Source organism: Lingula anatina, chromosome 2 (genome assembly GCF_051362555.1).
Source record: "Lingula anatina isolate TDL-2025a chromosome 2, LinAna3.0, whole genome shotgun sequence".
Classification (NCBI taxonomy): Eukaryota; Metazoa; Brachiopoda; class Lingulata; order Lingulida; family Lingulidae; genus Lingula; species Lingula anatina.
The window spans coordinates 20624215-20650961 of record NC_141768.1 but is presented as its reverse complement, the minus strand read 5'-3'; the positions used below and the strand labels follow the sequence as shown (position 1 = coordinate 20650961).

The window sequence follows — 26747 nt, the reverse complement described above, 5'->3', positions numbered from 1 at the left end:
CAGTGGTTGAGACATGTAATATTCAAAAGAACCAAAATAATTCTATGATTACTAATTGGGTTTTTGGTTGGGGAAGTACGTACATATTTACTCAAATTTAGACCTAATGTTTCCCATGAATTGTCACCATACCATGCACCAGTGGATTGTACTAGCAATGACCCCTGAAGTCTTGTACTTTGCAATGACACAATAAATAGGAATTCTAAAACTGCCCCCATTTAGCATTGCTGTCATTGTGAAACAAACCTTTTACCCCTTGCACAAATGAAACACCTGTTTCAGTGGCAATACAAGGATTCCTGTTAAGATTCCAGTTCACATGTCGCTTGTAGAAATCGCTGTTGTTGCCAGGCAGTGTGAGGCTTTCTGCCTCTGCTGCATGGCTGATGTTTGCAATGAAAGGCTAGATGACGGGAGGGTGGGGACATTCCTTCGAAATATTAGTTTATCGGATCACCCATTGTTATTCTGTGGAGGTAGTCTGAGGTGAACCTGGAAATAGGAAGGCATTATCTGAATGTGTCATTATAGATCCTCAAGGAAATAATGCTGTTGAAATGCCTGCGGAAATTGAATGACGAACTGGGGACACCATAGGCACCATTGAAAGAATATTCTGTGGTATTGCCTGGCGTAATTGTTTCTATGAATGTGTAGAAATATGGCCTCTGGGGAATAATTCTGGGAAATGACAGCCTGTGTTTGATTAGCAACAGTGTGATTCAGGAAGTGGTCTGTTGCTAGGAGCCGTCTGTCATCCAGCAGATTATATGTAAATAAAGCGAAGGTCTCTGAAACTCTGAGGACATCTGTGAGAGGACATGCTTTGCCTGAGGGGAGACTGGAAATGGGAAAATAAGGAATGATAAGACACTACAGCGAGTACATTATATGTGAAAATGACATGCTGTGACTTTTACGGTCTGTCAGTCATTATTTGTTTAGTTATCAGGACATTCGAATGCATGTTCTAAGGTCAATCAAGGATAATAGACATAGTTTACCAAAGGAGGAATACAGTGTATCAAGCAACATCTTTTGCTCTACAAATATTCAAGATGAAATAGGATTTGCATTGTATTTCAGTATTTGAGATCTTCTTGAATTTCTAATACTTCTGTATAGATTTATGTAACAATGATAGAGGCAACATTATTGGAGTTTGATTTTCTTATTAATGAGTTGGCAGCTGAGTTGAATTGTCAGTCCAACAGGGAGAAGATAGGCTCAAGAAAATGGAATGGACCTTTTCAAAAGCAAAGTCTTCCTAGCTTCTGTGGATATTTGCAAAAACAGAATCATTTGGATTGTTTTGATGCTACTCAAAGTTGCATACACATACAACTTCATGACCAGGTGATGTGTTACAATCTTGAGTTCAAGTTAAAATTTAATATGCTCAAAAAACAACCTGTTAGTCATAAGTAAGTAATTTGAAAATGATTTATAATTAAGAAATGAATGAAAATGATTAAGAAACTGTTTGAACAGTCTCTGAAAGAGAATGTCTCTGAAGGTCTGTTTCCAGTCTAGATAGGTCAGTCTAAATTAGAACTGTTACTGCACATGTCACTGAGCTGTCTGATTATGATAAGCCCACCATTGGGAGAAATTCCAATCCCTCTTTTGTCCCACACAAACCCTTTTTTAAAGGTTGAGGTAAGTTGTATGCCATAAGATTGGCTTCCTACCCATGGGCTGATTTCACATAAGACTGCAAGACTGAAAGTTGGTCTTAACTTTCAGACCAAACATTTTTATGTACAGACACAGATGTGTCTGTACATATTGCCATCACCTGCGTCTGTCGTCGCCGATGCCGTCGCCGATGCCGATGCCGATGCCGGCGCCGTGCACTTTCCTTGTAAACACGATAAGTGGAGGGCAGTTTTACTTTTTGGCTTTATATTTACAGAGCTGATGAATATTCATAAAATGCAGGTCAAGTTCGAAAATCAGCATGATCGGGCCATTATTGTAGAAGTTATGCTGTTTTTTCACTATTCAGCATATTTCTCACATTTCCTCAGATTCAATTCTTAGGCATGTTAACAGTCTCATTATTAAACTAATAAGATATTAAAAGTGTTTGTTTGATATTTCCTGCATCTTTACAACATTGTTAGTTGATTTTGTAAAAATGATGGTTAACTTGTTATCGTGTGTTGTGTAATAAAGTTTCAAAAATGGAAATAAACTCATATCATTGCAGTTTGTCAGATTCAATCATTCACTATGTTCAGAATCTCAGAATGGAAGAAATTGGACATTTTACACTGCTCTATTGATATTTTTCCCATCTCATCAATTTTCTTAGTTGATCATATAAAAATGGCAGTAAACTGTTAATTTTGTTTTATGTTAAAAATTGTTAAAAATGAAAAAAAAAAAAAAAAAATTCAGAACAGTGCTGTCTTGTTTACATTTTGGCATTTTCAAGTTGTGACTTTGAAGTTCCATGGGCCTGAAGACCTTTGCTAGTCACATTTTCTGAATATCCATGATACTAATATTTTATTATTAAAAATTGATGATCATTATGCTGTTAAGCATTATGTAATATTGCATCAAAATTTGAAAAAAACCTATTTTGGGCACTGCTCCCATGATGACCATTTAAGAAAAACCATGTCACTTACTGTTCTCAAACAGTACAGTAAATATATATAAATGTGTCTGTACATATTGCCATCACCTGCGTCTGTCGTCCCCGTCATCTCCGGCGCCAGCGCCGTGCACCTTCATTGTAAACACGATAAGTGGAAGGCAGTTTTAATTTTTGGCTTTATATTTACAGAGCTGATGAATATTCATAAAACGCAGGTCAAGTTCGAAAATCAGCATGATTGGGCCATTATTGTAGAAGTAATGCTGTTTTTTCACTTTTCAGCATATATGCAACACTGTAAACACATTCCAAGGAAAACCGATATGCCTGTTGTCATGAAACTCACAGGAGTAATCTATCTTACTAAAACGCAGGTCAAGTTAGAAAATCGGCATGATCAGGCCAATATATTAGTAGTTATGCTTTTTTTTTTCATTTTTCAGCATATATGCAACACTGTAAACACAATATAAGAAAAACAGATAGGCCAATTGTCATTAAACTCACAGAAGTGGTCAATCCTGCTAAAACGCAGGTTGAGTTAAAAGATCAGCATAATTGGGCCATTATTTAAAAAGTTATGTTTTTTTTTTTTTTTTTTGCACATTTTCTCAGATTCAGTTCTTAGGCATGTTAACAGTTTCATTATTTAATTAATAAGATACATAAAAGTGTTTGTTTGATATTTCCTGCATCTTTACAACATTGTTAGTTGATTTTATAAAAATGATGTTTAATTTGTTATCGTGTATTGTGTAATAAAGTTTTGAAAATGGAAATAAACTCATATCATTGCAATTTGTCAGATTCAATCATTCACTATGTTCAGAATCTCAGAATGGAAGAAATTGGACATTTAACACTGCTCCATTGATATTTTTCCCATCTCATCAATTTTTTTAGTTGATCATATAAAAATGGCAGTAAACTGTTAATTTTGTTTTATGTTAAAAAATGTTAAAAATGGAAAAAAAAAAACATTTCAGAACAGTGCTGTCTTGTTTACATTTTGGCATTTTCAAGTTGTGACTTTAAAGTTCCATGGGCCTGAAGACCTTTGCTAGTCACATTTTCTGAATATTCATGATACTAATATTTTATTATTAAAAATTGATGGTCATTATGCTGTTAAACATTATGTAATATTGCATCAAAATTTGAAAAAACCTATTTTGGGCACTGCTCCCATGATGACCATTTAAGAAAAACCATGTCACTTACTGTTCTCAAACTTACAGGAAAGAAACATGGGACTAAAATATAGCTTCAGTAGGCAATGCAATCTGCCAGTTAAACAGTTTTTTTGTGAAATTTTAATTTTTCACATATTGGCATTTTCAAGGTGTGACTTTGAAGTTCCACAGGCTTGAAGACCCATGCTTGTCACAATTTCTGAAAATCCATGATACATATATTTTATTATTACAAAATTGATTGTCATTATGCTGGTAACCATTATGTAATATTGCATCAGAATAGAAGAAAACACAATTTTGGGTGCTGCTGCCATGATGACCATTATGGGAAAACCATGTTACTTATAATTGCCAAACTTTCAAAAAAGAAATACAGAACTAAAATGCAGCCTGAGTTGGAAAAGCAGTCTAATTGACTTCTTTTTCTGGAAGTTTTACATTTTCAAAGGGTGAACTTGAACTCCCATGGGCCTGAAGCCTTATGTTTGTTACACATTTTACTTACATTGGTATTACCTGTTGAGCATAATTAAAATTTGATGTTGAATTTGCAGTTTAACATAATGTACTTTTACATCAGAATTGACAGTAGCCTATTTTGTTATTTCCTGCTTTTTGTCTGTACATTTGACAGCTTTGCTGCCTTGTTGTCAGTTTCAGTGCAAGATAAATGTGCAGGTTACCACTAAAATGAAGTAACTATTGCTTTAACTGTTTCTTTCTTGCTATGAAACAGATTTATCCATCTCCACTGGAAACCAGCTTTAGTTAATTTGATGGTTTGCTTTTCTATAACCATGTTTTAGTTATCAAAACCTAATTTTTATTAAGTTTTAGGTACTTGTTTACAGTGTGCACTAATTCTGCAGTGGAGCAAAAGAACATTAATTGAGTTTATCCTTCTTTAAGTGTTTTTATTGCTTAAAGCCCGTTTTATATCTTTGCTAAATCTACATTGAATAGTATATAATGTCAATTATGTGAGGACCACATGAGGCGTGTGTGGTGGTCTAAATCTACATCTTTTATACGTCTGTTCTAAACCAGTTTTAAATTTGAAATGAATCTGTCTACAAAACAGGAGGGTGCACATTGCATTACATCCTGCAAGGTTTACAGTTTGTTGTCAGCCTTTTTAAAAGTTGATTACAATCAGTCTCAAATGGAATCTGCTTGACCATACTAAGGACCCATCATGATGTAACTTAATCAATATATATATATATATATATATATATATATATATATATATATATATATATATATATATATATATATATATATATATATATATGTATATCTTGAGAAACTTCACACGGCATTCAAGATCTGTCCAGAAGTATTTGGGTTAATTGTAATGTGAATGCCTTTGCAAACTAAACCAACCAAAATGTACTTAAAAAGAGCAAAGTTAGTGCAGGTGTGTTTGTATGACTTATAATAACAGTTAGTGTTCATTTTTTTTCCTCTCTCTCTCTATTGCAGTTATTGAGCAGTATCTCCACTGACCTGGACATCCTTCTGAACGACTTGTGTGACAACAACTTCCCTCTCATTTATCCAGAGGAATCGCCAAGGAAGGATGTCAGGTAGGTATAGATTAGTGGTTAGAATTAGATTTCAGGGGTGGACGGAAGCTGTCATCTAGGTCTTCTAGAAGATGGTCAGAATTTTTCAAGTTTACATTGACAGGCATTTTTTTTTTGTCAGAAGATGTTAAAAAAAGAGGATGGAACAACGAAGAAAATTTGGAAGACTGTCAGAAAATATCTCTGGATCCACCCCTCTATTTTTCCATCAAAACTGGGCCTAGGCTTAAATTCTGCGAAAGAGGCCCCAGGTGATATAAAAAAAGAAAAAAAAAAAAGAAAAGAAGAGAAAACTGATTGTAATATGTTGTAGTCAAGATGATTTATATCCTGAAGTGGAAATTTGAAGAGTCAACTAATTAATTTAAGTAATCTAAGTAATTTGATTATAATGGTATTTATTAACATTAATGTTGCTCTGTAAAAATCATTTAAAATATGAGATAAAATGATTTACTGATTTGATAATTAAGTAGATATGACAATTATATCTGGCATTGCTTTATTAAGTATGGAAAGGACACAAAACATGTTGACCAATCTTAAAACAATAAATTGCGTAAATGTTAGAGGTAGAGACCTTTAGCTATTTTTCAGTGACAGAAAAGAGAGATGAAGTTTTTATTTCAGTTCTTGTAGTCTTTGCTCTCTGCTATTTTTCTGCCTTATCTCAAGCTCACACTTAATAAACTACAAACTTATAGACTGATCTACAATCAATGCACAGTTCTAACAAGTATGAGTGAAGGTACCAAAGATCAATCATCTGATTGATAGACCAGAATTTTTGAAAAGACAAAAATAGAGAAAAAAAGAACATTCATATCAGGTTGCTGATATTTGTCTATGGTAACAGAAGAACAAAAAATTAACAAAGATATTTATATTTGAAACATTTGCTTAGTACTGCCTATTACTGTGATAAACAGTACTGAAATCAAAACTTGTGCACATACAAAAAATAGAGATAATGGAAGTGACAAGATGCACATTGTTTGAGTTGATAAAACTCCCTATCAATTTTCAGCCATAACAGTGACAAGATTTGAAAATCAGATACTAGTGAAAGTAAACATACACAGGAGATTATTTGGAAAGTGAAACAGTAGTCTTGTGATGTTTTAATGGTTAAGTAATTTTTTTTCTGAAAGTAGCCAAATAGCTTATTAAAGTTGGATTAGGAATAATAATAATGATAATAATGATAATGAAGTCTTATAATTTGTCAGTGCTGAATTATTTTCCTCAATACAAACATAGTTACATGCTTGCATGAATGACCCCTGGCACATTTTATGTTTTGTTTTGCTTTGCTGTTTTTATCACTTCATCTCAGAGAAAGGATGTGTGTAACTGGAATATATTGATGAGACAGTCCAAAACAACATAAACAAAAAATCCATTTTGTTTTGTATTTTCATAAGTTCCCTATAATCTGAGGTAAGATGTACATGTACACTGAAAACCTGCTGAAATGCAGTCATACCTACCAATGTCAAGCCAAATCATACACCCAGCTGTGCATGAGACATTGTTGACTTAATTGTAATATTTCTTTCCTGACATGATGCTCCTTTCATAGCCCATTATTACCAATGTATTGTACTGCACAATAAAGTGACACCACGTAAAACCCCCAAAATTCGTGATAGATGTAAAAGTTGAACTTGTTATGAAAGATTGTTGCTATTGATACTAGTCCGACTCTGAAGTTACGTTAATTTGCATGTATACAAGAGTCAAGGAAATTATTATGACTTGACACTGTGGGTTTCATAAGAATTCTTTCATGCAGGCTCATAATTTGCCCCAGGGGTATATGTTGGCAAGTTGTGTATTATTCAGACTAATCTGTTCTAAGTATATCTTGAGGACTGTCTGGAGGAGCGCACCTTATTTCTCTTTACTTCTGACTGGTACGGTAATTACTCAATAAATTCAGGTCAACCTATAATATAATAGCTCCCTTTGGAATGTTTTTTGAGTGAAACCTATAATGATTGAAATGCAGTTTGAGTTCATTGCAGAAAGTGCATTTTTCTGAACCACTAAAATGATAAATATTCAATTAGTGAAATATTAGAATGTTAGAAATTTATGGGTAATTACCATAGTTTGTTGTCTGTTATTGATTATTTTTCCACCTTATATATGATATCATATATATATAAGGTCCACTGGTAGAATTGCCTTTATTCAAGCCATAGACTAACATGTATGTATATACAGTAGCATAAGTTGACTTTATTATCTCAAACAGGTCTATGTAAATAAAGAGAATAAACTGCCCCAGTTCCAACTGCCATAAGTAGTCTTTTTTTTCTTATTTGAAATCTCTTCAGTTTTGATAGCTCCATGCAAGTTAAGTAGGGCATATGCAGGAATTCTTTTTGCCTCTCTGTCTGTTGTTGGATGCCATGTTTCTGTCTCACTGCAATTAGATTAAAAACCCAATCATATCATTGTACATCTGGACGTATCTGTCTGTCTGTCCGTCCGTCTGTGTCCATATGTCCATTGATCAAAGAGAGAGAGAGCATTTTAATTCATTCTCTTTTACAATTTTACAAATTAAAAAAAAAAATGAAATATAGCTGTGCAATTTTGCTTTTCCATGTCCAGCAGTTCTCAGATTGGGTCTATGAAACCAAAAGCACCAAAATTAGCTAAGCATGTGATAGCGTATCCTAGATATTGCAATACCACTGCAGGTGTATTAGAAAGGGAATTTTATTTCTGTGTCTGTCTGTCTGTCACAAACTTTACTGGGGTCACCTTATTTTGAGCACAGATACCTTTGAAGACATTGTTTGTTGAGTTGTCCCCCAATTGCAGGTGTCTCATAGACTATTGTATGAATTGGCCATTGAGTCACCTTGTCCTAGATTTCAAGGTCACAGTGTTAATTTTAACAAATATCTTCTGAATTAAATGACTTGAGCAAGCTAGTAATTTAATATCCTTAATTGCTGGATGTGCCTGGCATTTTTATTTTTATTTTTCATTTTCTTTTATTTTGTCAATTCAGGAGTTTCCATGAACGCCTTTTCTTTTCTTTTTTTTTTTCGTTTTTAGTGAGAAGCACATTCTGCTATAGTTTTAGCTTATACTGTCTGTCCATTCTGATTTTTTTCTTTACCAATATGTTAATATAATCCTCCCACCTCAAACCACATTTTTTCTCAGCTTCGGTGTGTGACTCTCTCTCAAATGATGATGTGAAGATGAGCAGAAGCTGAAACCTTTTTATTGTGTGAGTGAAGACCATAAATAAGATTGCTAAAACTTACTTTTTTTGTTGAAAATATTGTGACAGAATTGTATTACCTTTTTTCTTATCTACTTGTAAACCACAGCTGTACAATCAGTGCAGCCAAAAAATACATGCCCTTCCTCAGCTGGGTTCTTTGCTGAATTATAAGTAGGTACAGAAATAGATAAACTCAGACTTGGTTTACAAAAAAGCAGGAAGACATTAATTAAAATCTGGGAGTCTTATTTTTGAAAAAAAAAATGATCTAGATGCAGCTTGTAGGTTAAGTCAGATGACAGCAGATAAATCATGTTTGGAGAAGATAACTAAGAAAGGTTACCCTCCATACTATTAAAGGCTAATGTATAGTAGTTTGTTAACAAGTGTAGTGATTAATAATAAAGTTCAACAGTAGGTGGTTCTATTTCTTACCACATTTTGAAGTGTTACACTTACTATAACAGGTAATATTTGGCCAGGGTTTGAAAGATGGCACAGAGGTTAGAATGAAAGTGTCTTGATAGATGAGTGGCTATATACATCTGCTGACGTAACTTCTTGATTCCATGAAAAAATTGCTACAGATAGGAAAAACCCATTTCTCTTTTATTGTTGCTTTCGGCCGTGTTTTACTGGAATAACTTTCGTGTTTTCTTTTCATTAATGGAAACGTAATTTGAATAAGTTTACTACATGAATTCTTTGATAGAAAATAATCTGCAAATTATGAATAACTTTTTAGAAATGAAATATCAATTTAGAAATGCTTGTTATGCATAAGAGCCCATAAAGATGATACAATACAGCATAAATAACTTGAGGTTGAAAGTAATGTGCTGGAGTGATATAATTGTTTGGAAAAAATTGTCCGCAACAGGTGATTCAGACAGTGCGTGTCGCCAGCCGGGCAGATCAAACATCTTATCCCTGGAGAATTTTTGTGGTGGCCCAACACAGTATTACTCGCAGGGCTTACCTTGTAGAAAAGATGGGGGGACAAAGCTCCCTCATATTTGTGGCTTCACAAAGTGGGCAACAAGTGAGATCATTTTACTTTGTTCTGGTTGCAAAAAAAGCTGATAAATAACCCAGACTTTGCTATTCTTTATGTTTGGGAGGTGTTACCAGGCATTTGGTGAACTTTTTTCTCGGACGGATACATATTGGTTTGATGCTACAATACCTGGCGTCATCTTTTTCTTCTCCCCACGGCAATTTTTTTTACCTTCACAGATGGAGTGAGGTCTGATCAGATGAGTCAATTTATAGAATCCACTTATGCAAGATTATGTGTGTTATGTGCTCCCAAAAAAAGAAAAGCCGGATAGATAAGACGATTATTCTGGCATATATCCTTGGCACGAGGTGAACGGAGCACATGCAGGGAAAGGGGGATGTGGTTAACGTGTTCAATCTAAGTTGACAGGAGTTTTTGCACATCTGAACAATCATCTGCACAGGTCGTAGTCAACCCCAGGTATGGGGCCCTTGGTGAGAAGGGCTGAAGGAACCTCAATGAATCTTCAAAGGTTGTCAGAACTAGATCCTTACGCTTAGTGGCAGTCGGAGAAGGAACTGAGGCTTTCATCTTAAAAGTGGCTTCCAACTGAAAGGCAACTTCTTACTGACTGGATGCTCATGCAAAATCACATGATATTTTCGTTTTCTTACTGGAAAGGAAGTCTGATTTTGTGCAGCGATATTACAGAGAGACATTCATTTGCCAGTGCTTGTGAAAACTAGGAGTTTGTGAACTCAGATGGCAGGTCGAGTAGACATTGTGTTTTGGTTGACTAAGGATAGACAGCTGTAATCATGCTCTGAGACTCGGGACTTGTCAAGATCCAACTACAGAAGTCTGAGGGATAATTCCTTTATTGAGCTGCAAATATGGTCCATATATAATAGTCTTTTTTTTTTTTTTTTCGGGAAACACCTTAAGTATAAAACAAAGGGAGGTTTGTTATGTGGGTTGCTACTGTGTACTCTCAGAGTGCATTTGTTCAGTTAGTGCCTGGAGTGAGTGACGGAGAGATGGATGGTGAGCTGGTATGGGACTAAGTGCAGCACCGACCAAGAATACCTGCTAGACCCATGCGACGTGATAAGCATTGGCCTCGCTGGCTACAAGTATGTTGCTGTTGTTACGACTCTTCCCAGCATCATAGCCGAAAAAAATCGGCAAGGTCCAACCAGACCCATTATCAACCGAGGCCCAACTTGTAAGTTGATTTACTTTTTTATAGCTATGATGTAAGACTTGGCTGTTGTTATCACACTTCACCTCAACTTGGCCAAGGAGCATAAGAGAACAGGGACATAAAGTTTGTGACTTGCATATCTAATTGTTTAATGATGCTTAGGACTTGCTAAATTGAGATGTTGCCAGACATGGCCGTGTAAAAAAAAAAGACCTTTTGTATGCACATCCAGCTTACAAGATCTTAAAAAAGGAAACCCATACAACTAAAAAGTAATCAGAATTGTGCCAAAGACAAAAAGCCTGTTATGTTTTTTTATTTATGAAACTTAAACTGAAAGGCTGATGTTTAAATAAATGTTTATGAATATAGAACTGTCATCAACTCCCAGATTTGATTATGTGTCGAGTGATAATAGGCAATCATAGGGCCTAACACGCACATGCTGTATCACTGTTAGGATACTATCACTGCTCATAAATTGTGTCAAATTTGTTTCTGTTGGCAGTGAGTGACACAAATGCTTGTTGACATGATATCTCCGAGCATTCATTGATTTGTACTGCCTGGGACTAGTTTATGGGGACTTGATGCCTCATGACACTCCCTTATACATGGACTGGAAGGTTTTTTCCTTTTTATTATATTATGAGAAGCAATTTTTTGTGTTCATTAGGATTGATTTTCTGTTGCTAAAACTTTTGGAGAAGAAGTGGATTAAGTTTCTTTCTTATTATTTTCTTTTTTGAAAGTTTTATATCTATTTCATGAAAAAATCAGGTTTAGATTCTTCAATCAATTGAACACACACACACACACACACACACACACACACACACACACACACACACACACACACACACACACACCAGTTATGTAACTCCATGGTACAAAAAAGATGTGAAAGAAAAACATTTTCATGTTTTTCAAATTTCACGACAAAGCATGAGCCCAGTTCACTATGACTCTCTCTTTATGCCCTCCACTTTATATAATAACAGAATTAAATCAATGACTGTTATATACATAGAATACTTGTGCAGCATTCCTAAATTATGGGATTTTTTTTTTTTTTTTTTTTTTTTTTAGATGAAAGTCACCCCTATTGCTAAACAAAAATCTTCATAACCAAGAAATAATAATGAGAAAAAAATAATAAATTAGTTTAAGGTACTAATATTTCCTAGGAACTTGAACCTGATCTGGAACTTGCTTTTACTTGTAAGCAAGAAACAAGCAGTTGTTTGAGCAACCTCTTGTGGCCTCAACCTGTCTGCACTCCTGGCATAGTTGTAAGGTTTTAATAGAAGTCTGATAGTTCCTAGCCATTGAACAAATATTCTGGGTTATATGCCACAATGCTTGGGAGATTAAGACATGCTTTTTATTTCTCTAAAATCTGCCTCTAGTAGTACTACACAGTTTGTCTACACATCCAGCAGTTTATCTTCTAAGCTAACTAGTCTAGACTGTGTAAAAGATATACATAATAGCAATTGGATGATTGCCCTTTGAATTACCTGCTACTGTGGATAGGTCAGAGAGGGAAGGGGGTACATGCTCGCTGATCTGATCGTCTGGAGGAGTTTTTGAATACAAGGGGTACCTCTGTGGATGAGCTGATTTGCCTTCAGCAAATGCTTGATACTTTTCACCCTTGTCATAGTGATTGGCATTCAGTGTAAATTGATCAGCGATATAATCCACAAGTCAACTGAGACACTGTTTTATTTTCAGTTTGGCAGGTTTTAACCAAACATCTGATTTTTCTTGCTTTTATGTATGCATATGTGTGTGAGTGGTAACAAGTCAGAGATCAAAAAAAGGGTTTTAATAAAGTCTTTGGAGATAGAATATTGTTTTGGAATTTTATTTTTTTAAATTATAAATACATACAAACAAAGTAGTAATGAAATGTCAGTTTAGGGACAACCTTATAATTACAATTCCAACATTCTGGTGTCTGTTTAACTGGGGAAATCATTCAGTTTTCTAAACATTCATCAGGAGATATGAATACCACACCAGTAGGTGGAGAATCATCAATGATTTGTTTGTCATTCTGTGTAAAGTAACCGTGTTAAAGAGAATAAGATAATACTGCTGCTGGGGCCCCCCGTTTCATTTAAGAGCTTTCGCTTGTAAAGTGGTCTAAACTTTTAGACCAAAAATTCAGTCTAACTGACCTAAGATAAAACAGTAGTTGTCTTATTTAAATAATATTTATAAAAGGGAAGACATGGCTTACCTTTCAGACCAATACTTACTTTATTCAAGTTGAATATTATAGATTAATCTGAAACTGAGTAAATTTGTGTTTGGACCCATTTCTAGGCCATAGGTCCTTTGAGAAACTTGCCTTAGCTCAGTTGTTGAGAAAAGTCAGGCAGGTGAGATCGCTTAGAAGTCCCTAGCCTAGGTAATATAAATGCTGGGGGCCTGAGTGGCTGGATATCTGGGTTGTTATCTTATGATAGTTTCAACATTAGACTTAAGTATGAAGAATATGCACCAATATTTTCATAGCAATAAGTAGAAGTTATGGAATTGGCATTAGTTGAATTGGGAGGCCAGTAATTGCGGCATTTTATGCGGTAGTGATAAGTAGTTGAATGAGCAGTGATACTTGATTTACTGTGTGATTTTTATATAGAAGATATTAATAATGTTAAAATGTTTCAGAAATAATAGGCGAAGACGAGGTGCAGCGAGTTGTAGCAGAAATGAAACTACAACAAGTAGCAGTGGTGGTGTGGGGCTGAATAAAATTATAGCAGTGTGACTGAATGATGTGCACATCAGTACTATTGACCTCTGTCATGGTGCGACTAGGGTGAACTACTAAGTAGCTACTCAATGATCAGGAATTGACAGGTGTCATAATACCACCATGACAGAAAGCTGATCTTTGTGACTTCCATTATTCACCAAGGCCATGCAGTCAAAGTGCTGATCACGTAAAACTAAAGCTCAGCTTTGAATCAATAACAGCCCTGTTCAAATTCAAGGTTAAACCGGACAAAATTGTTTGAGTAAATGTTTGAAAAAAAAAAAGATGTATTCCAGTAGTAAAAACCCAAACTTTTTATTGCTGACTGCTATTACAATGGTAAATTCACAGCATGTTGTTCAATTGATTAGTAAACTTATTATGATTGATTAAGACAGATTGTCTTTAAGGATGATGTGGACCCCACATATGAAGTGTAAACCTTTTGAATAAATGTATAGGTATATTGTGGTGCTTACAACATGTATATTTTTATGAATGCTCCATGAAACTGAACTGTAAGATGGGAATTAGGCAGTGTCAATTACAAGTCTGTGGCTCAAATTTAGAAATGGCAATTTCATTTAAAAGGACTGTTTTATGGGTATATTTGGTTTTAGACCTGCAAACAGTGAAATATTTGCCAAAACAGCAACAGGCATTCAACTTTATCAGCCGGATGCAGATTTACTTGAGATAGAATATATTACTATTTTTCTCCTGAAACTCCTCAAAAGTGAGAGAACATGTAAGCCAGCTTAACTTCCAGTCTTTCAAGGTTGCTAACTCAGCTTATACATCATAGTGTGGGCTGGCCTTTGTCTGCTACCTGGCATTCCTTGGCTGATTGATTAGGTGCTCTGTGTTCAAAAGGAAACCCTTTGATGTAAACCCCAGTGTTTCAGGAAGGTTGCACAAGGTTAAAAAACAGCATAGTGTTTTATAAGAGTTGAGTTTTAATTAGGTCTGTATGTTATCCTCGGTGTCATCTCTTAAGGCAATCTAGGCTTAGAGCATGGGGGACTGATATGATATGGATAATCTGTGGTCTAGACAGGAAGAGATTGATTGATTTGATAAGCAGGTAATGTAATAATTTGCAATAATGGCGAAGAAGATGCACTTCTGAATATGTGTAATTAATGCTGTAACTGTTCCCCAAGAAGCAGTGGCTTGACAGATGGGTAACATGAATTATTTGCATTGATTCCTGCCTGTTGTTGGTCTGAATTTTCCTTTTTTGGGAGGCCAGTAGTATGGGGAAAGGGGATTATTAGAAAGGGGAGTGGAGATTAAAAGCCAGAGAGGAAACAGTTATTAAAACTGCCTAATATATCTATAGGAATTGACATGTCATCAGTCAGCACAGACATCAAATTACTCAAATTACATAATACATTTTTCAAGAAAATTCAGACCTTCTTCTGAGAAATCTCAAGTACTTTCTAAATCTGCCTAGACCCAAACATACCAAGTCTGTAACTTCATTCTGAGAACATGTGTCAGACCAGGCTTTAAATGCTTTATATTTCAATTTTGCTCCTATTAATTTGCACAAGCATTCAACAATAGCTTAGCTTGTGAAATGAAATTGCAGCTGCATTTAAGTCAAAAGTCAAGTATTAGTTATTTATGTTTGCCTCTAATAACTTCAGCCCTGGTCTCATGTACTTAGTGTGTAAGGAAGTTGACAAATCTTATATTCTCTGAATCGTGGGTAATGGTGTGAGAAATTGTAAACTACACATTGTAATTGGTTATTAGTAACTGCTGGTAATGTGAAAATGTAATTGGTGTTTAGTTTGCAGATGTCATGTTGCATTTCATTCACATTTCATGACTTGTTACTTTTAATCAAACAAAGTTGTACCTATATGGCTTGTTTTAAAGAAGGTTTGCAAAAAATACCATAATACTGATAACCAAACACGCTGATGAAGATTTTGTTCTATTTTTTTTTTTCAATGCATTCTTCAGCAGCACCAATATTATCATTCTCAAAATGTATAGATCTGCTGCATCCAATGTTAAATGGCAATACCTGTAACGAAGAATTCACTGTCAAAATATGTTAAATATTTTAAAACATGAATTGACAAAATTGCATCTTAAAATATGATATATATAGACCATAAACAGTTATGGCCATTAAGTATTTTGACTAGTAGAGAGCACAGTTCAGAGTTCTATAATTCTTTTTCCAGCAACGTGAAACTGCTTGAAGAATATGTGGCAGCAGGAACAGAAGATGACACATCCAGTGACAGTATATCTGACTCTGACCCAGGGCTGGTGAAGGACCGCACATCTTCCTCCTCTTCCTCAAGAGATGACAGTCTCACAAGACCTGGGAACTCTGAGGTGAGGGAAAGTTCAGCCATATTTGCAGTAAAACTTAGGGCGCGTTCCCAATAAAACTATTGTACTAGGTGGATCAATCCAATTTCACAAGGACTCTCAATGAATGCAATCAAATTAACTGAATGGTATCCCTCCTCCAGCAGCTAGGGGGTGATTAACTTTCATGTGCATTTGGTCGCAATCAAAACAAAGTAAAAAAGTTAACAGAAGCCAAGTTTTTTTTTTTAATTAGCTCATGAAAGGAGACTGGCTATTCTTGTTTTTGGCAGTCATATCAGCAAAATGAGCTGGAGGTTGGTTCGTTAAAGGCATACAGTTAATGTTAGACATCATATATCAAATATATAAACATATCCTAAAACCATTGAGAGTTCACCAGTCTATCTTCACACTAAAATCTTAGAATCTTAGAACTCGTTATTCTGAGAACCATTTTAGATATTATGACATAACTTGATGATTGAGGGAATATCACTATTCTAATTTCTACCATCATGAATGAAGTTCACCAGTCTCTGTCTCCATTGGGGAGTAACTCAAAACTAAAATCTTAGCACTCAAATATGTGTTTATGGCTCGTTATTCTGAGAACAGTTTTGGATTTTATGACATACCTTGATGATTAAGGAAAAAGTTAGCAATTTCCAGGAAAATGAAATGTTTTCTGTAAAGAGATCTAACATTCATTGTGTAAAGGAGAACACATGCTGCTGAGTGTGACCCAGATGTTTGAGAGCATGCAAGTCGTCTGCTTTCTGGAAAAAAAAATTGTGTGAACTCCATCCTGAATTTGGGCCTTGAACTGATTTTTGTGCTACACTTCACAATTATGTTAATTAAGGAGTGATTTTATTCTTAGATGACTCGTGTTCTTGTGAAATGGAAACACGAAAGTAATTCCATTCCTGTAATATTTTTCATATTTTTATACATATTGAAATGAATTTCTTTACTTTACAATGGGGTGTCAATTACCATTGATCTGAGGTATTAATCTGTTATAAATAACATGTTGAATATAAGATCTACACAATTTGACAAGTAAATTGTTGGCAGCCCTGATACTTTTTTCAAACATTAATAATATTGTCATGCCATAAATGTACATATTGGATTGATTAATTGCCTAACTATAATCTCCTCTTATATAGATATTGACAAGTTGTGCATGTTCAATGAAGATAAAATGACTTTGTCATCAGTGTTGTGAACTTAATGACACAACTGGCTGCACTCCAGAAACCAACATGTCCTCTCATGACCCCTTTGATGTGAACATGCTTTCCTTTTTAATTGCACAATGAGCAGGTGTATCTAAATAAAAACACCTATTGTAATGAAGGGAATATTTAGCTTGTTATTTAGGACATGTACAAGGCCGTAGCAGCTGAATTCACCCTTAAGAGGATTATTATTATTGGTTTTTTGGCTTTTTGTCACATAACAAGTGTGTAGTCCCCACATTGGGACTGATCCTGAGTTGAAAAGATTTAGGAAAATGGTGGAAAGCACACCTGGATGCGATTGTGACAGTGTAAACACCAACTCACACCTTTTTGCTGATCGGTTGTATTGACTTGACCCTTAGCTCCGTGGGCTGATTGACCTCTAGAACCAACCAGGTCATGATGATTATTTTGAATACCCCTAATCCTATGTGTGGCTTGTGTAATAGGCAAGGGGTGGGGTTTGGGTTTTCTGTAACACAGGATTTCCACCAGTTTTTCTTGTTAAAGACAAAATAAATTAGTCAAATAAAATGATTTTTCAAAAAAAATATATCAAAGTCATTTTAAGTTGCTATGAAATATATTGTGTTAGAAAATGGGAATTACTTTTATTTAACTTTGTCACAGACCCCAAGGGCTTCATTGATTCAAACCCTGGGTGGTAAATCCCCAGTCTAGCTTACATAATTTATTTCATTAGGTTATGGCTAAGAAAAAAAGCAACATTGAAACCATACTGTTTGTTTAACAGTACTCTCACTGTAGTGAAAGAATGAATTTGACCAGTGTGTAGTGTATGATTTTTTGTCAAAAACTACATGATTGAACAGGGTCGTAATGTCAAGTTTTGATACATTGAACTCATTTTTACTATTGGTCATATGAAGGTTTGGTACTGACTTCTAATTGCAAAAAGCTTTAGGAAAACAGTTACAGAAAAAAAAGAAGTGCTAAAACTACTTATGTTAACAAATGCATTTGTGGCATAGCAAATCTAGCTTTTGAATGGCATCCAATCTGACATAATTCAAGCAGCATTTCTTTTAACTCGGCACCAACCCCTGTTATGTATGAAGGACCCGTGTCATCCGGTCCCAGACATGATCTGTGACATTTACAGAGACCCGTACCTTTTAAGAATATATACATACATACCATATGGACTCCTTTTGCTCTGACATTGTGACTTTGAGTGCCAGTGACCATAAAAAGGTGTAAGCATTCATTGGGTTGCTGTGACAGGCATCTATGGCAGTATGGGAGACAGACATAACTACGGGGTAGTGAAGCATAGGGGCTTTCAAATGGCAAGGAATAGTCATAACAAAAATAGAAATTGCACCACGACAGATTTATTCAGTAGGTTGGAGAATTTGAGACTTGAGACATTTGAGTTACTTAGGAGTCCCTTTTCCATACAATATCATGGCACGCTAAATGTCGGTCAGGCTGCTTGTTTGTAGAGTTGGGTAAGTTTTGAAAAATCCAAATTTTTGCATGTCACATATTGATGTGATAATTAAAAGCACAAATTAAGATTTATTTAAAAACAATATCTGCTTGGTGAATCAGCCAACAGACAGTAAAGTAAGCATGGTTTTAATGAGGCTCCTGAGGGATTTATTTGACAGCATACCTGTATTACCAGGTAAGGTTAAATGTAATACACCTTGTATGTGCAGTGACTGAAAGAGCAGGAAAGTTGGTGACATTCCAGTACAAAAATCTAACCTGTCTCAGTGACAGATAACTTAAGTCTAGGGCAGTAAATCATTTTCTTTAGTGAATCATAAATTATTTCTTGAAAGGTTTACATGCAGAAGAAAAAACAAAAGAGTCCGCTCCCTCCCGCTTGGTTGTATGTGTAGTATTGCTGACTAAGATATTGTTGTGCAAACAGGACTTCCGCCCACATTACTAGATTATACACTACATTATACACTACATTAAAGACACTTATTGTTAAGTGGCCTATTGCTTCTGTAATATTAGTATTGATTCATCATAGGTGAGACACTAAATAACTACCAAATAAAAAAAGTCAGTTCCAATATTTGTGGACTCTTTAGCCCGCCATTTCCTGATCACCTCCATAGCTAGAAGGGGTTTTTTTTCACCTGTTCAGAGAAAAGCCATAAGTTGCCATTGAATTGTATTTGTTCACCTTAGAAGGTAAAGGATTGACATCAATCTACTATAAACAAGTCCCGAGGATATTTCTACACTTTTTACCTGTGATGACTTTATGGATTAAGTCAGTTTTGGTCTGTATCCTAGATTGACCGGATAAACTCAAGCGAAACAAAAACTTAAACGGCAGGAGCCAAGTTATTTACAGAGAGGAACACAGCAGTGGTATTTGTGTGTCTATTGTTAGCACATTGTATTGGGTTTATTTGCCTTTTAATCTCGTACCTAGTCAAGTGGAAACGGCAGACTATAAAGGGGAGCAGAGACAGAGGGTGTTCCAGTGCTATTGACAATCTATGGCCAAGCATGTTGTATCACATTCCTGACCGAGTGGAATTCGTCCTATAAAAAAAACTTTGACATGAGGCGAATGAAAGGGAAAAGTAAAAACTCTGCCAGTCAGAAGAAACTCGGTATATGGGAGAAACTAGTGAAACAATGTTGGAAGGTATCTAGTGTGACTGATATTTCACTCTTTTCTTTTCACAAAAATGTTTATTTTAAAAAAAGCTCAAAGTTTGACACAACAGAGTAATTAAAGGATTGGCGAGGCATTATAAGATCAGACATAAAGGGTGTTGGATTAATTTTTTTGTGACTTAATCAACAGGTTTCTTTTAGGATGAAAGAGCATTCTGTTTAGGTCAGACGGTGGGTAAACATATCAACCACAAGTTGCCAGTCTATTACCTCTTGTAGCACGGGAGTCCCATAACCCTATGATATAACCATGTGTGGCTTTACGCCATCACCACACAATAATGGATAGACAGGCAGTATACTTCTGTCATCTAGGGGGACATGTTTTCCTGTTGATTCACTATCACAGATCACACTGATAATCCACAGTCACCCTTTATGATGAAGAAATTTCATGTTAGACTTAATACCCTTGGGCCTGTAGTTTCTTAGTTTGGTTGGTAAATCTGGCAGATTGGTTGGTGAATTATACGGTTTGGTTAAGAAATACCAAAAGTTAATTAACCGCCACACATTTAAGACAGTCTATCTTTTTTAAAAATCTGAATTACATTTCCTGATAAGTCAGATATAGCTAAGTGTGGAAAATACATTTTTTTACCCTGGCAGTGATTTATAATTTCAGAGCTTGAGGAGCAGCACCACTTCCAATGGAGTTGAGGAGAACAATAATGGTATGAAGATTTCGGAAGAGGAGGCGCCTCGGGAGATCCCACTCCTGGAGAGGCTGATCAAGACCCATCCTATTTGGTACCTTCCTAACATCAGTCGTGCTGGCACCATACATCTCCTACAGCACAGGGATGTGGGGGTAAGAAACATAAAATAATAATAATAATAATAATAATAATAATAATATCGCTTGCCTGTTGAAAATCAATATTTTCTCCTCCATCAGTTGCCATACATAATACATGTGAGAAACCTTATCTGTTAATTATTTTTTAGTATTTCGCTTACTGACAGACTCTTTACATGTTAATTTTACAAAGTTAATACAATTTTATCAACCATGAGGTTAGTTAGTCATCATGTAAAAGTTTTAATTTTTAAAAGCCCTGACAAGAAAATCTAAAGTCAGATGTTGTAAAAATGTATAGTATAAGATCTATGATTTTTAGAGCTTCTGTAATTATTGGAGACAGTATCAATATTTACTCCTTTATATACACTTAGTTTAATATACCTATTCAGATAGGTATGTATCATGATAAAAATGTTCTTTATCATACAAATAATACTTTAAAGATATTTGACTTATGTTAATAGATTTAACGAATATGGTTTATGATTATGTAATTGTGAAGAGGCCAGTACTTTTCCATCGCTAATGGCGCATAGTTCATTTAGTACTTGTTTGTGTTTTTCAGAGCTATTATGAATTACACACAATAAACCCACACCCAGTTTATACTTCTTGGGGGCTAAGTTAGTACACCCTGTTGTAGAAAATTAATACAATAGAACACGCATTTTAGCAAAATAATCAATAAGTCAGATGTAGTACAAGCATTATTGATTATGAAATAGTTTTTGGTGATGTTGTAATAGGTGTGTAAAAAGCTAGTGATATTTTCCATAGCGTCACGTACGGCATTGTGTAATATGATACGTTAGGAAGGGCGAGAAGTACTACGAATGCTGTATGTGTGGGAAGCAATTGTGTGCGTGCCTGTTTACTGATCTGAAACAAGGTCAACAACACTTTAAAGGGGTCCTGTAATCAATTTCAAAATAAATAACATGTTCTATTTAATCAGCCAGTCACACTTGATGAACTCGGAAGTCTAATGATCTACTTTTGATTTTTTATGACTGTTATGTTTGTGTTTCTGAAGCGCCATTGTGAAATTGCATGGAAAAGTATGATATGCTTCATTTTTATTGATGGATTGTTTACAAAGTGATAAAACTAGTCACCTAATGAGCTATGTAAGCAAATAAAGGATCAAATTGTTTGAAGAATTCTTTAGGTTTGGAGGAGATACTTCCGGTGTGCCTTTCAGAAAAAATTTGTATATCTAACAGAAAAAAAAATTGAAATTTCTTTGATTACAAAGTAAACTTTGCCATAAGTATGTGTGGCATCAAATTTTATATTATTTCGTTTCAGTCTTTTATAGTGCGGAAATCCAGCCAGCAGGCCACCATGGCCCTTTCTGTACGTCTGCCCGAAGGTTGCGGTCAACACATAGAGCACTTCCTTATCCAGACCACTGACCAGGGACTCCAGTTAGAGGGCTCTAATTACTTCTTCCCTGCCATACCTGTATTGGTGGAATATTACTGTAATACTCTGTAAGTCATGGCAAATTATACATCTGAATTATTTTGTATTTTTTGAAGGCTTTTAAAGATATTGAATTTAAAAAAAAATTAAAGTCTAATGCTTAACTTTAATATTAGTCATTGGTGATTAAAAAAATTGGCACCTCTAAACTTCATGGTTAAAGTATTTAAAGGAAAAAAGAAATGAATGAAAAGTATCTTTTCCAAGAATTGTGGGAATTTTGATGATTCAGAGTCATGGTTGTTACTCATTGAATGCCGTTCAAGTAAAAGTTTTTTGCTCACAGTTAATTGGTTAAAAAAGTTATATATCATAAAGATGGGACAAAAATTTTTTGAGTAAGGTTGCTTTTGATGATTCAGAATCATATTGTTGTTTGTTTGAATTTTGACCACTGCTTAGATTACTGAAAAATGCCCTTAATACCCAGGTGCTTTGATAACGGTAATGTGTTTTGTTAAGACAGGTAGATTTGGCTGAAAAGCTGGAGTAGTTGTACCACCAGCGTTAGCGCTGGCGGTACACATGGTTTCGGTCCCGTCCGGATCGTTCCGCCGGCTCCGTTGGCTCCGCCGGCTCCGCCGGCTCCGCCGGACGGCTACCGTTACCGCTTCTCCTCCTAGACGGTAAGGGCCCCCGTACCCATCTCATGGATTTAGGTCACCTATAATCTCAACTCGTTCCACGTAAAATTTGGGCTTTGTCGGTATTGGGGTCTGGGTGTGGCACTCATTGCAATGCACCTTTGTCTAAAAATGGCAAAATTAAATGCTAATTATCTACCCTACGGAAGGAGTTATGGGAAAAAATTCTATAGACGGCTTTTCAAAAGTCATATGTGTAGATTTCAAATATACCCTTGGATTTGACCTTTGACCTTTACTTCTAGGTCAAATGGGCCAAAATTTTCAAAAAAATGAAATTTTTTACGAAAAAAATTTTTTTTGCCCTGTTATTCAGACACCACACAGACTTAACCAATAATATTATTGGAAGGTGTTACCCTTCAGGTCATCTTTCATCTCCATGAATTTGGGGTCAATCGGTGCATTTTCACGGGAGTAGCGGCCATAAGATACCGAAACTGAAAACTGTCTCTAATTCGGGAACCGTTAATGCTAGAGACCCATTCTTTTTTGCATTTTGTAGAGCATGTAAAGCCCAACACTGGAGGTGGTCTCGTTTTTTTTGTATTCCATACGGTTTTCGAGTTACGCTGTATCAAAAAGTACATATTGGTGGTAAAAGCAAAATGTGCAGTACGGTAATGGATAATAAATTTTGAACTCTGGAAAAATAAAGCATAAGGCTTGGCAAAGCAGACAACTTGTGTTCAAAAATGACATTATTTCATCAAATTTGAACTTCTGAAACTTCAGAGCACCTCCTATTTCAAGAATTTTGACCAAAATGACATTTTCTTTATTTTAATTAATTTTTTCTGTACGAAATTTAAGGCACATTATGGTAACTCCAAAATTATAACATTTAGTCCCTTATATCTCCAAAACTGGCAGAGATAGGTCCATAGTTACTATTGAAGTTGAATAGGAAGTCATATACTGGCAATCTTACTATGACCTTGAAAGTGACCTTTGACCTACTTTTCACCATGAACTGAACTTTGCAAATTTTTCTTCCCTTTTATCTCCAAAACTGGCAGAGATAGGTCCATAGTTACTATTGAAGTTGAATAGGAAGTCATATACTGGCAATCTTACTATGACTTTGAAAGTGACCTTTGACCTACTTTTCACCATGAACTGAACTTTGCAAATTTTTCTTCCCTTTTATCTCCAAAACTGGCAGAGATAGGTCCATAGTTACTATTGAACTTGAATAGGAAGTCATATACTGGCAATCTAAATGTGACCTTAAAATTGACCTTTGACCTGCTTTTCACCATAAACTGAACTTTGCAAAATTTGCTTCCCTTTTATCTCCAAAACTGGCAGAGATAGGTCCGTAGTTACTATTGAACTTGAATAGGAAGTCATATACTGGCAATCTAAATGTGACCTTAAAATTGACCTTTGACCTACTTTACACCATGAACTGAATTTTGCAAATTTTGCTTTCCTTTTATCTCCAAAACTGGCTGAGATAGGTCCGTAGTTACTATTGAACTTGAATAGGAAGTCATATACTGGCAATCTAAATGTGACCTTAAAATTGACCTTTGACCTACTTTACACCATGAACTGAATTTTGCAAATTTTGCTTTCCTTTTATCTCCAAAACTGGCTGAGATAGGTCCGTAGTTACTATTGAACTTGAATAGGAAGTCATATACTGGCAATCTAAATGTGACCTCAAAATTGACCTTTGACCTACTTTTCACCATGAACTGAATTTTGCAAATTTTGCTTTCCTTTTATCTCCAAAACTGGCTGAGATAGGTCCGTAGTTACTATTGAACTTGAATAGGAAGTCATATACTGGCAATCTAAATGTGACCTTAAAATTGACCTTTGACCTACTTTACACCATGAACTGAATTTTGCAAATTTTGCTTTCCTTTTATCTCCAAAACTGGCTGAGATAGGTCCGTAGTTACTATTGAACTTGAATAGGAAGTCATATACTGGCAATCTAAATGTGACCTCAAAATTGACCTTTGACCTACTTTTCACCATAAACTGAACTTTGCAAATTTTGCTTCTCTTTTATCTCCAAAACTGGCAGAGATAGGTCCATAGTTACTATTGAACTTGAATAGGAAGTCATATACTGGCAATCTAAATGTGACCTTGAAATTGACCTTTGACCTACTTTTCACCATGAACTGAATTTTGCAAATTTTGCTTCCCTTTTATCTCCAAAACTGGCTGAGATAGGTCCATAGTTACTATTGAACTTGAATAGGAAGTCATATACTGGCAATCTAAATGTGACCTTGAAATTGACCTTTGACCTACTTTTCACCATGAACTGAACTTTGCAAATTTTGCTTTCCTTTTATCTCCAAAACTGGCAGAGATAGGTCCATAGTTACTATTGAACTTGAAAAAGAAGTCATATACTGGCAATCTAAATGTGACCTTAAAATTGACCTTTGACCTACTTTACACCATAAACTGAATTTTGCAAATTTTGCTTTCCTTTTATCTCCAAAACTGGCAGAGATAGGTCCGTAGTTACTATTGAACTTGAATAGGAAGTCATATACTGGCATTATAAATGTGACATTAAAATTGACCTTTGTCCTACTTTTCACCATAAACTGAACTTTGCAAATTTTGCTTCCCTTTTATCTCCAAAACTGGCAGTGATAGGTCCATAGTTACTATTGAACTTGAATAGAAAGTCATATACTGGCAATCTAAGTGTGACCTTGAAATTGACCTTTGACCTACTTTTTATCATGAACTGAACTCTGCTAATTTCTTTCTCTTTTAACTTCAAACTTGACAGAGATAGGTCCATAGTTACTCTTGAACTTGAATAGGAAGTCATATACTGGCAATTTACTGTGACCTTGAAATTGACCCTTGACCTACCTTACGAAGAACTTAAATTTGATTGTACCATATATATTTTTTGCAATAGTTTAAAAATTCTTGTTGATTGCATTTTTACAGCTTGTCAAGCACAAAACTGGTGGCTGTGTCCCTTATTTTGTGTATGTGGGGGTCTATAAGAATGTGCTTGCTCCAGCTGGTGGTACAATATTCGGAGGCGGTATCGCCTCTCTGATCCTCTAGTTTATATTAGTTTGTACTGAATAAATGGTGTTCACTTTAGACCGATTTGTAGTGCCATATGCTTATATTTTGACCATTGGCATCTCATTATCTTCGATAATTTTTTTGCATGCTTGGTCATTTTTTTTTATTTGACCCCAGCTCCATCTGTCCATCTTTTCGGTTATCAAAATAATTTGCGATCTCCATTCTTTCTTCTTGTTGGGATGTTTTGAGTTAAAATGTTGCTAGGGCACCTGCTTTTCATGATGCAGTGTTGTTTTGATGTTGGGGAATCTGGAAACAATGTCAGGGCGTTAGAAGGTTCTTTAAGGCAGAAGTGCTAGTTATTTGCCTCCATACTTACCAAAATTGGAGCACTTATTCAGAGAGTTAGAGAGATTGAGCTCTCTGTGCACTGCTGTGATACTTACAAGTTGGTGTTGCTGATGTTGGTGAGTTTTCATATCAGAGAAGTTACTGAATGGAATTTTGTACTCTTTTTATGATAAGATGATCTGTCTTTGGTGTGCTCTTGATGCAAAGGGTAATGCTTTGTGCTCATGAATGTAGCTAAGGCTCCAACTTAAGATTGTGCCAGTTGATATTAAGACAACTAGAAGAAAAAAATTCATATTACCTTGTACAATATCATTTTAGACAAAAGTTTGCAAATGGCAAAAGATGCTAACTAAAACTGTGCAGCATTTTGACAAGATTTTTCTTCACATATGTCATTTCTTGCTACTTGTGTGTTATAGTTTTTTAGTTACTTCTTAAATAATGAAGCTTTTTCTCAACTCTGATGAGTCCCGGATACAAACAGAAGTCACTGAACACAGAAGTATCCCAGTTATATTGTTTTGTAGGAATTTGATTTAAACATTGGAACTT

The 26747-nt window shown here is 35.3% G+C and overlaps 1 protein-coding gene across 7 annotated transcripts in view; it reads left to right on the top strand.

The window, feature by feature from the left end:
* Positions 1–26747, top strand: part of LOC106156692 (uncharacterized) — a 56842-nt gene that overhangs the window by 16811 nt on the left and 13284 nt on the right. For 3 of the 7 annotated variants that reach the window (XM_087004112.1, XM_087004111.1, XM_087004113.1), the window contains 4 exons: positions 5293–5396; positions 15825–15981; positions 20506–20691; positions 21994–22178. In XM_087004112.1, coding sequence (XP_086860238.1) covers positions 5293–5396; positions 15825–15981; positions 20506–20691; positions 21994–22178 — 632 coding nt within the window. Of the gene's footprint in view, positions 1–1125; positions 1360–5292; positions 5397–9517; positions 10872–14417; positions 14705–15824; positions 15982–19637; positions 19849–20505; positions 20692–21993; positions 22179–26747 lie in introns of those variants that run through there. The other 4 variants (XM_013532065.2, XM_087004114.1, XM_087004115.1 and 1 more) reach the window with 4 other exon arrangements.